Here is a 12,274-nt window from a genome sequence, read left to right on the forward strand (position 1 = left end):
CGGCCTCCAGGGAATCAGACCAGGCAACCTGGGCAACCTAAATTAGCAGGAGATTCCTCCCCACACACCCCCAAACCAGCCTGGCCAACAGCGGCCAGTGAGGCAAGCCGACCAGGCGTGACGTCAGGTGTGATTAAGTTGGCGCGTCACCTCGACGTAAGCCTCTCATCTCTCGGACGTCCCGTCCCGGGAGCAAAACTCCAGCGACTTTGGGCCCCGCCCCCATGAGAGTGGGAGGTGGCCAATAAGGGCGGTCCTGAGGAGCCCCGGGGGCCAATGAGACGAGCCCGGGGCGGGGCGCGAGGCCGGAGGGCGGGGCGGGCGGCGGCGGTGGCCGCCGGAGGTCTGGCCTGCGCGCAGTATATGACAGTACGTCAGCAGCGGGATGGCCGTAGCTGTGGCGGCGGCTGCAGACGCCCGAGCAGCCGCGGCCGCAGTGGAGGCTGGAGCCCGAGCGGCGTCGGCGGCGGCACCCCGGGGAGTTTAAGATGGCGGCGGGGGGGGCGGCGGCGGCGGGTCTGCGGGAGGAGCAGCGCTACGGGCTGTCGTGCGGGCGGCTGGGACAGGACCATATCACCGTACTGCATGTGAAGCTCACCGAGACGGCGATCCGCGCGCTCGAGACCTACCAGAGCCACAAGGTGAGGCCGGGCGGCTGAGCCGGCCCGGGGCTCGGGCAGGGGGGAGAGGGCGTCCCCGGCCGCCCCGCCGCGCCGCCCCCTGTCCGACCCGGCTGCACCTGGCTCGGGGCCGGCGGAGCGGTGACTCGCTTCGGCTGCCGTCCGCGCGCGCCGCGGCGGGGCCGGGCAGGGCCGGGCGAGGGTGGCTGACGGCTGCCGCCGTCCGGGGCCGGCCGGGCGCCGGGGCGTGTGGTCCGGGCAGGCGAGCGGGCGGGCGGCCCCTGGCGGCGGGGCCGAGGCCGCTGCAGCCCCTGCGCTGCGGGGACTTTCCGACGGCGCCCGCGGGGCTTTTCTAGCCTTTTCGGTCCCGCTGAGGGAGAGAGGCAACCAGGGAAGAGACGAGTGAAATGGCTTCTCTGCCCCCACGACGTTTGGGGGTGGATGGGGGGAGGGCAGCGTCCAGATACCGAACCGAGAGGACCGGCTGGCACTAGCCGTCCGCTTTGGGGGGGGCGGAGGGTCCCAACCGTAGAGCCGCGGAGAGACCGGGACCCTGGCGCTCCGCGTGTGAAGGTGGGACACACAGTTACCCGCAGGGACTTGGGGACACACGGGCGGTCGCGTACGGGGCGTGGAGGGGTGGGTGAGGTGGGTGCCCACCGTGTACTCGCAGAGGCTGACAGGGGCGCTCCGCGTACGCGGGCGGAGGGGGGCACACCTTACACTTCGAGGGACTCGGGCACACGGGCGCTTCGGGTTCCCAGAGAACCGGGGAGTCACACACACACACACACACACACACACACCCAGCGCTCACCCGGGAGCGAGGACCTCGGTCCCCTAGAGAGAAGGATTCTCTGTGGCTCCTCATCCCCCAAAGACGCGTCGCTCGCGGCTGGGGCGGACTCACTGACCTAGAGAGAGACCGGGATCGGGGTGTCGGGGTGCAGGGCTTGGAGGGGAGATGGTTACACTGCATTCTGGGCAGACTCGGGTGTCGCACCCCGCTCCGCCTTCCGGAGAGAGCGTGGACACAGACACACACAACTCGAGCATAGCGAAGGCTCACAGACTCAGCGATTGGAGAGGACACACCAAGGAACGCGTTTGCAGGTTTTAGGGGAAAAAAAAAAGTGAGAGAGAGGGCGGAAGGCACTGCGAAGGGACGCAGCAAGCGGAGTGTCTGGGGACGCCGTTTATGGCCATGCAGTACCGTGTGTGGGTGAGGGAGGCAGAGTGGACGCATCGCGAAAGGGAAGGCATAGATCATCTGAGAGACCGGTTAACAGTCGCTTCGAGAAGAGAGACATCCGTGGAGGAGAGAACCCGCAGGGCATCCCGACAAAGAGCCGAGCCCATGCCAAGGAGACATGCACCGATTAACTGATCTCATAAAGCAGGCGCAGAGGCCAGGAGGACACCCGGACACACACAGTTGTTCAGATAAAAGTGGAGAAAGGAATTAACATCTGTTGAGCTCCCACTAGTGCCAGGCACTTTAAATGCTTCGAAGGAAGGCCCAGAGCAGTAGGCAAAAACGGCAGAAGTGTGAACCTAGGAGCTGTAACTTAACCTTCAGAGAGGCCCCCATACCTAAGGATGCACACAGCGGGAGGCACGCGGCTGTGCACAGCTTGAGAAGTGCCTGAACTCACCTTCCCTGTAAACAGCAGCAGAGACTCAGGGACATGCCCGCAGATGGCACTCACAGAGTGGACGCATGGATGTACATTCCAGGGCGTATGTGTTACCCACCAGAGACTGTACAGGTGAAAACCCCGCAGATCCAGGAGTGGAGGGAGGAAGGCATGCACAAGGAGAAGCCTTGCACACACCTGTGAAATCTCAGGGGGGAAAAAGGTCTCAAGTATGACTGGGAAGTCAGTGTACACTCAGCAGTAGGAAGGCGAGGAAATAAAGACAGAAAAACTGCTTGTGTCAGTAGCTACTCCCAGACAGGTGCATCTGCAGGGGAGAGAGCAGCACCAGCATGGAGTGCCGGGCCCTGTGTTTTGGAAGCCAGATAGGCAGGCAGAGGGACAGGGGCAGACAGTGGAGAGAAACTCAGCCCTGCAAGATGGAGAGATAAGCTGGTCTCTGTTCCTAGGGGAGGGCGTGGAAGCAATGACAGAGGGAAGAAGGTAGGTCAGGGTATGTAAAGAGGAAAAACCGCTCAGAAACCAGAGAGCAAGGAGTCAGCCAGGGGAGGCCAACCTGCAGTCAGAAACAGACCCAGGGAGCAGATAAAGACTGACACACACGGGTTGGGAGAGGCATCTCTGGGGGCAGAAATTCAGCCAGCCATCTTGGGGGACAACTGACAAACTGTACAGCTGATTACAGTAAGATTGACAGACGCCGGATCAGAGGGAAGAAAGAGGTGGGTGAGGAGGCCGCACAGGGAAGGGGTGCTCCCCAGGGAGAGTGAGGTGACAGAGGAGCCCCCAGTGCTCCCTGACCTGCATGGCTGCTGGGGCCCAAGAAGAGAATGCTATTTGTTTTCCTCCCTTGGTTTCTGCCTCCTACACCTTAGCGCTTGGTGCTTGGGATTAAAGTTTAGAATGCTTTGAGCCTAAAAGCCCCCACATTTATATGCCATTGTCTTAAGAAATAGATCAAAAATTCTTCCATCCCACTGCTTAGTTCTTGATTATTTATTTTCACTTTATAGGCAAAGGTACTAAAGTCAACGGCTTTCCTTACTCCTGACTGCTATTGCCTATTAGTATCATTACTGTCTGTTTCCATCTCTGTGTATGCAAATTAAGAGGCCTGGTCAGTCTACAGAGGCCGAGAAGGGAACCTCAGAAGACTTTTCCAAGCCCCTCTCCCTTTCTGAGTGTAGTCCTTGGGTGCCTTTTCTTCCGGAAGGCTGGTAGTAAAAGTGGTAGTATGCAGGGAGAGGAGGAAGAAATACGTGATTTGACGGTTGCAATTGGTCCCAGCCTTGTTTCTGACTTAACCAGTTCCGTCCCCAGGATTGACTGTCACTTTAGCCACAGAAACACTTTAAGGGACTTGGAAAAGCAGGAATCGGGGTGAGACTGGGAGCTTCTGACAGCTGAAAAATGGTGTGTTCAGCCAAACTTCCCACAGAGGTATCCTCAGGGCCTCTCCTCCTGACTCAGGCAGGATGGGGGCTCCCCCATCACAGTAAAGTTGCCAGCAGTGGGCAGATGGCCCAGCTTTTATCCTCCAGGAGAACGATACATACTTGGTCTGTTACACTTTCCACCCTTATCAAAGTAGGGCTCCTAACTTTAAATTGTAGCTGCATTTGGAATTCTGTTTTCTCCTGGGGAGGAGGGGCAGGATAGCTTTAACCTCTCATATGAAACTTTACCATTCCTGTACTTGATAGGAAGATGCTTGATGCTTGACAAGTGGCCTCCCAAGTGTTGGCCTATGCAAGGTTATGACTGTTATTCCTCCACTTGTGATGACTTTCTAAGACCCAAAAACTTCAAGAGGTTAATTTCCTAAATTAAGCATCAGAGTTATTTTTATCCAGATTATTTTGTATTGGATTTTCCTAAATTAACGTACTTGACCCAAGACTTCAGGGAGGTACATTTAGGAATTTTAGGAAACTATGACTTAGGCTAAATACAGAAGTTCTCTAGATGTAATTAGGCAAGTATCCGAAATTATTAGAGTCCATGGAAACAGAATCTTTAATTGGAAACAATTCCTCACTGTTTCAAGACAAACAAACCTAATTGACCTTCATTACTCAAGTTTTCTATTTTTAGAGAAGAAATGAAGAATGCTATTTGGGAACCTTTTAAACAGAGATTGAGGTGGGGGGATAGAGACATTGTGAGTTCAGGAATGGGAGTTATAGCTGGAGTAAATATTTCCTAAAAGTTGTTTTTCACTCAGTTTGAATACAGAAACAGTTTCCAGTTGATTATATACAAAAATATATTAATTAGAAAGTTATTTTCATGGTTTGCAGAATGAATTCAGAATACTGATATAGATATTTAGTATATATTGCAAAGCTACTTTTTTCCCCCATAGTTTATTTTGAATGAAGATAAAGTTACTAAATAAAATCACATATTACAACTTTATAGTCATTCTAAATTCATGTCTGAATTTATGGTCTATATAATCCCTATACATTTTAAATGATTTAATTTTACTTTAAATCCCTATACATTTAAATACATTTTATATGTTACTATAATTACATATGTCTCCCAGATATATCCTAAAAGTGTTTTAAATCAAATCTCAAAATTCTAAAACTTAACCTTAGCCAATTCCTTCAGTAATGTGTAGCTGGCTTTATTTTGACATTTGAGTAAGTCATTTTGCAGTAACAAAAACCTTATCAAAATATTGTTTTCAGAATCTGCCATTGCTGAGCCTGTTGATTTTTTTTTTTTAATGTTTACTTAAAGTTTCAAAGGTGGTGGCTCAAATAATACTATCATGTTTGTCCAACTATTACGTAAAAGTCTTGCATAGATGCATCTCAAGGCAAGAGACATTCATTCTCTATGCCTGAGCATGAGAAAGAAGATGCTTTAAGGGTTCTGTTAACGCATTCTTTTGTCAACTCCAGTTATTGGCTTTAAATAAATTTTCCTCCTTGTATGAGTGTCTTCTAGGAAAATGACAGTGTTCTGAAAATGTGTGCAAATACACTTACATTTAATTTTGTGTGAGGAATTCAGTCTTGTTCAATATTACCAGATTCTGTTATTTCTAGTCAAAGCATAAAGTCTTCTTTAAACCTCTGAAGTTACTGTCCTTCATCATAGCTCCCTTTAATGTGTTCCATGATCTTATGAAATCACTCATCCCACAGGTAATGGGGTAGGAAATATCCTCTCCTCTCCTTTCTTTTTACCAAGTAAAGGTATCAGCGTTTGAGTCATCGTGGTTTAAGGCACAAAAAGACATGCCTTACTTTTTCCTGTCTCTTCCTTTTTTGTGCCTGCCCTCAAACAATTTTGAATGTGTATGTGTGTGTTCAATAATCTGCTGTTATAAATACAGAAGGACCTGTTCTTAAGGGCACCACTCAAGCATCCAGACCTGCCAGCACAGCTGCCACTGCTGCTGACGTGCTTACTAAGTGAAACAATGAGGTTGCCTTAGCAGATTCCTTCTGTTGCAGTTTTTTCATATAGCCAGTTTTAATTTAAATAGATTAATTTACTGACTTTAACTTAAACCCATCTTGAGGCTGAACTTGATCTGAAAAAGCTTTATATCAAGTAAAGTCAAATCTGTGCCCCATTTTGCAATAAGTGAAAAGTGTATTCAGATGATCAGGTGTTCAGTGCAAAAGGGTGCTCCTCCTAGTGAAAAGCAGTGGCCAGATTGCCTGAAGGGATAGGCAGGGAACCTTGGCACCAGAATTGAGAGGAGAAAGAAAGAACATATGTGAAGGATTGGACCGTGTTCAGGAAGAGAATTTAAAAAGAAAGGGGTGTAAAATCCTTGGAATGATTTACAGGAAAGCTTATCAAGGACAACACCAGATCGAACCTTTCTATTTGCACTTGTTTTTTTTTTTTTTTTTTAAACAAAAAACTATGGAAGCTGTGCTGGGTCATTTTTAACAATTTGCAGTGACTACAGAGAGCATCAGGAGCCTAGCATCAGTGTTCAACCCAAGTGTTTGCCAATTTGGGTCAAATGTATTTGGAGTATTTAAAAAGATGTCCCTAAAATGTGATGAAATGGGCATTTCTTTGTGTAAGATGAGTAGAGTTTTAGAGAAGACAGCATGTGTATGACCGCAGCACATTTGACTTGTCTGCATACCTCAGCTCCATAGGACATCTCCCATGACTTAATACAGAAATCTAGAAAGGCAGGCCTGGAGCAGGATACAGTAAATTAATGACTGTCTATACAGCCACATTTAAGCTGGAAAAACATGGCATGAATCAGGTCAGATTTACCATGAAAATTGCTTTCTTTTCTTTACCTCTCTCCCTTCCCCTCCGTTCATTTTATCTACCTATCTACAATTTTGGTTGTGGCATTATGGCTCTTGATAGCCATGTTAAATCTTTAGGAAAAACTGGTTTAAGGGCCTCCACTAATACTTGGCCTGCAAAGGCCAAACCTGGAATTTCACAGCTAGCAGTTTAATATAGGATATAAGAAGAGGGAATCTTATTAATTAGACTGTATGCCCCTTAAGGGCTTCCCTGGTGGTGCTAGTGGTAAAGAACCCGACTGCCAATGCAGGAGACATAATAGATGCGCGTTCCATCCCTGGGTCAGGAAGATCCCCTGGAGGAGGGCATGGCAATCCACTCCAGTATTGTTGCCTGGAGAATCCCATGGACAGAGGAGCCTGGTGGGCTGCAGTCCATAGGGTCGCACAGAGTTGGACACGACACACACGCATATGCTCCTTAAAGATTCATGAATTAAATTAGCACCTTGATTGGAACTCAATAGTCAGAGCATTTGGCTACTAGTTTAATAACTAGGTTGTTAGATAACATAAGTTTCTTTCTTGTTGGGGTTCCTACATGTTATTGGTCTAAACAACAGCTTTGGATCTTATAGGGTTTTAACAGGCAGAGACTAGATAGGGGAATCACATCTTCATGAGAAGGAGTGGCACAGGCAAGGAAAGGCAAAAGTGGAAAAGCTAAATCAGGTTTAGAATTGCAAGAAGACCCTGTTCCTCTTATCTTCGAGTTCGGGAGAAAATATAATTGGATTAAAGAGAGGAAAGGGAGACTGGAGCAGATTAGAGTTTATTCTGTCAAAACTGGGGAGACACTGATTAAAAAGTTGAGGTGATTGAGCTAATGCTTTAGGATTATTCTGGACTCTGTGCACATGATGAATGTAAGATGCATCCGGAAGGAAGTAGACAAGTTAGGAAGAAGTACATGGTCAGGATCAGAGAATGTAGAATGTGAACTAGGAATACAGTGGGAGACAAGATACTATAGATGAATAGAACCTATGGAATGTAACACCAGGTTTTATAAGAACAGGGTTGAATTGAAATTTCTAGCCATCAGCACTAGGAGGATACCCTTAGTAGAGAGAGAAATTGGAAGCAGTTGGGAGGATAGTATAGGGTGGGGGAGAGAAAGTACCATATTCTTCACTCAGTCCTTTGTTTGGTGATGAGGAGACTTAGGTTTGATTAGCTGTTCTATATCTGAGTGGTATATTTGGGTCTAAGTCTAGATTAGAACAATGCCATACTATTTACATGTTTCAAACGTTTCCATTTGGGTGGAAATTTTGGGGATTGGTGATGTTTTGGGGGAAGTTGAAATTACTAGGTAGAAGAAATTTTGGTTTTGAACAGGTATTTTAAAATTTTGTTTGTATTTTTGTAGGCTCCCTTTATTCAATAACTTTCTTTATAAATTTCACTTAAGACTGTCATAGAGTACAGATAATATGAAAATTGAATTTGATTTTTACATGAAGATCAGACCTTCCATGGTTTCTGTTGCAAGTAATTATTGAAACATTAAGTTACTGTCTATAATGTTCCTGGATTTACATTTCAAGCATCATTTTTAAATGATTCCTAAAGGCCTTGAAAGGGTCAGTGTTTTCACTTCCAGATTACTTTCATTTCTGTTTCAGTGTTTTGATTCTCTTTGTTTGTTTGACAGTTTGTGAAAAACAAACCAAAAAATAATCATGAGTACATGAAGCTTTTGTTATACATATACATTGTCTCTATAGACTAGTTATGATCACTTGGTTTGTGGTCCATCGAGATAACCTTGGCTAGAAGACTTTTCTCATGAACAGTGAGCTGGTACAAGGAAGGAACTAAGCTTGAACTTTCTAATAAGATTCTCTGAGATACTTTAGGATCTATATGTGCTTACCTGTAAACTTAAGTGTTAGCATATTTTTTAAAAAGACATTTATTTAGTATCATGGCTTTTGGTTTTCATTGTTGAAACTGTGATGCCTTAGATAACCAGAAAACACATCCATGTGGTTAAAACTCAGTTGAAACATGTTTTTAATAAAAGACTAAGGTAGGAGTAGGAATTATTTCTAGAACTATCAAATATTCATTTAGCCAATGTTTATCTCTGACATGTGCAGGCATAGAACTAGGCACTGGATAAGTCAGTGATGGTCCCTGCCTTAAGAAAGTACTCATGTCTTAGTAGTCACAAGCAGACATTAAAATTAAATGAATAAGTGCAATAAAGTCTGTGTGCAAGGGGACATTTAAAGAGAGAAGGATTAGCTGTGAATGCATCTGAGAAGTAGTGTGGGCTTTTTAATCTCCTGTCCCCTGCCCAGCCCACTCCAATTGGGTTGTGTCCATCACATCCCTGAGATTGCGCCTGACTAGGTCCTTTGTTGTCAAATCCAGTGTCAAATCTCTCAGTTCCTGTCTTACCTCAGTATCGCGCCATCCCATTGATTACTCTTTCTGTTAGAAACACTTTCCTGGTTTTCCTCCCACTGCCCTGCCCATTCTCAGTCTCCTCTGCTGATGATCCTCTGCTTGACTGGCCTGTGGAAGTTGGAGATCCCAGTTCCTTCCTCTCTATTCACTTCCCTAGGGGAGCTCATCTAGTCCTGAGGATTTAAATGTCATCTGTATGTTAATGACCTCCAAATGTTTATCTCCAGCTCCAATCGTCCTGTTTCCAGGCACCAATTTTCAACATCTCATCTCTTTATCAAAGTGTAAGAGGTTATCTCAAACGGAACAGTCCCAAACACTGTTCTTGATTTCACTCCTCAGACCTACCTCTTCGTGAGTGTTCCCCATTTCAGTACATGGCAGCACTTGTTCCCAGTTGCCTAGTAATTGACTGGTTTACCTTGATTTATCTCCTCTTTTCTTGACTTAATTGATCCTTACAGTAAGTTCTGTCATTCTTCGAATGTATGAAATCTAACTTCATCCATCACCACCACTCCACACCCAGCCAACCTCATCTCTCTTGAGGACCAGTCCCATGGACTTCCAGCTGGCCTCCAAGCTTCCACTCTTCCTTCAGGAGTCCATTCACCATCCAGAGTGACCTTTTTAAAACACTTAAGTGTGATCATGTCCTCTCCAAGTTTCAAGGTTTCTAATAGCCTCCTTTGTTCTAGATGCTTCATTTTATAAATTTTTAGTATTTTAAAAATAATACCCATCTTCCAATCCAAGCTTATTTTACTGCTTCTCCTTATACCTTACTAGAGATCAGGATCACAAGGAACAAATCTTCATTTGTATTTATAGTCAGATTCGATGTGTAAGTTTATTTACACCGTTATAAAGTCTACATTAAGTTCTCTCTTTGAAAAAAAGATGGGATGTTATGCTTCGAATATTGTTGTAAGGTCTGGTTCACAGTAACTATGCTTCGAATATTGTTATATGGTCTGGTTCACAGTAACTGACTTTCAGGCCGTGGTACAGTTTGGATTTTGCCTTCCGTGTTCCTTTAAATAGTTGGATGAAATACTATCGTTTTAGACTTTTTTTTTCACTTTGGTCTACATCAGATAGCTACAGTTTTCCAGAAACTCTCTAAAAACAAGGATTGTGTTAAATAGATCATATTTTTTTTTACTTCTCACTGCCCTTTTGATTCGCTCCTTTATATCTCATTCTTCTCTATGCTGTAATGGCTAGAAAAACATTATTCTTTATTCCATACGCACTTTAATATGGTTCTTCTAAAACTGCAGAGAACGAGTTTCTCCTGTGTGTAAAGTTGGATTGACTGACAAAGCAAAATACCAGATTTTGTGAAACTTTGATTCTCTCTTTTTCTTTGGGTGCAGGGTGGTGGTGGGGGCGTTTGGTAAAAGATAGCTTTGGTTTACCCTGAAATTTCACATTCATACTATCATTCTAACCATATTACCACCTTTGACAAGAGCTGAGTATATTTGATTTCAGGATTAACTGTCTGATTTCCTGTGCTATATTCTGCTTTTGTTTAGTCACTCAGTCGTGTCTGACTCTTTGCAACCCCATGTACTGCAGCCTACCAGCCTCCTCTGTCCATAGAATTTTCCAGGCAAGAAGACTGGAGTGGGTTGCCATTTTCCTCTCCAGGGATTTTTTTTAGATGGAGCTTTAGCTCCATCTTTTTTTTTTCCTTCCTCTTCTTTCCCTGCCTAGATTGTTTTCTCTTACATTACCGTGGTTAAAGATATAATTATTGGATAGTCTTTGGTTATTCTATCAGGTGACATTTTGAAGAGCAGAATTAAATGACTTCTTAAAGGGTTATAACCACAAGTTCTTAAAATAGTATAGTACCTCTTTAGGAAAGAAAGAAAGATGTATCTTAAATCATATCCCAGGATAAGTCATAAATACTTTTTACTATTTACTTGCGTAAGTGAAAACAAATTCAGCTGCCACATGATATTTTCCTTAAACTGCAGTGCAAAACCAAAACAGTGATCCCCCCAAAAGCTATTTATTCCTATCAGTTCTTAATTCTCTAACTTTCAGATATTTCACATTTTATATAACTGTTGTTAAGGAGGACCTAACTTATCTAGAGTGGTGGGCAAGAGCACAGTTCTTAAAGTGACCCAGGCCAGAGTTTGAGCTCCAAGTCACTTTTTAAAGTTGTGCAACCTTATGTGATTTCACAGGATTTTATTGAGAAGTGCAAATCATAGTATCTACCCAATAAGGGTATTCTGAGAACTCCCAGAGGTGATAGTAAAAATGATTACACTGGCCTGACACATTTTAAGCACTCAATAAATAGTAACTAGGTAGCTATAATCATTTCCTAAAACAATCTCACTTAAAGCAGTCACCTGGTACATGACCATTTATAAAAAGTTTTCTGGTTTTGACAAAGTTCCAAAATTATATTTGACTTGGGAATTTTTTCTTTTTGCACTGTCTCTATCATGACTTATAATGCAGCTTAGGTACTCAGATAAAAAGCGAAGTATTTAATAAATACCTATTGGTTAATTTTAAATAATTCAAGAAGTAACTTGAGTCAAAGCTCTATGATGGATGCAAAAGGGAAACTGAAGGTATTTCAAATATATCTCTAACCTTAGAGTTAGACCTCTGTAATGTGTTTCTTAGAGAAATCACTCTTTTCTAGGCCAGAAGTCTATTTCTTCTGGTTGTATGTTGACAAAACCAATAGTGGTTGATAAAGTAAAAGTAACCATAGATTTAATTTTTCCTGAGGGATGAGCAATATGTAAATAATCAAGAGATGTTTATAACAATTTTTATAGGATAACTCTTTTCTTGTGGTGGTGGTTTAGTCACTAAGTTGGTCTTGACTCTTGTGACCCCATGGACTGTAGCCCACCTGGTTCCTCTGTCCCTGGGATTTCCCAGGCAAAAATACTGGAATAGGTTGCCATTTTCTTCTCCAGGGGATCTTCCGGATCCAGGGATCAAACCCATGTCTCCTGCATCTCAGGTGGATTCTTTACCGCTGAGCCACCAGGGATTCCCTACTCTTTTTATTTAATCCCCAAAGAAACCAGAGCCTTGCCCCTTCTCTCCTCTCCTAAAAGAATCCTATCAGAAACTTAAATTACTGGGACTGGCCTGGTGGTCCAGTGATTAAGATCCACCTGTCAATAACAGGGGACATGGGTTCAATCCCTGGTCTGGGAAGATCCTACAGGTCCAGAGGAACTAGGGCCTCACACTGCAACTAGAGAAGAGCCCCCACTCA

General features: G+C 44.6%; 1 protein-coding gene across 1 annotated transcript in view; it reads left to right on the plus strand.

The window, feature by feature from the left end:
* The first annotated feature begins 354 nt into the window (after positions 1-354).
* ELL2 (elongation factor for RNA polymerase II 2) overlaps positions 355-12,274 on the plus strand; it is a 73,850-nt gene continuing 61,930 nt past the window's right edge. The window contains exon 1 of the mRNA XM_027545569.1: positions 355-641. Coding sequence (XP_027401370.1) covers positions 489-641 — 153 coding nt within the window. The 5' untranslated portion in view covers positions 355-488. The remainder of the gene's footprint in view (positions 642-12,274) is intronic.

The sequence above is a fragment of the Bos indicus x Bos taurus genome, chromosome 7 (assembly GCF_003369695.1).
Source record: "Bos indicus x Bos taurus breed Angus x Brahman F1 hybrid chromosome 7, Bos_hybrid_MaternalHap_v2.0, whole genome shotgun sequence".
In the NCBI taxonomy this organism is placed as follows: Eukaryota; Metazoa; Chordata; class Mammalia; order Artiodactyla; family Bovidae; genus Bos; species Bos indicus x Bos taurus.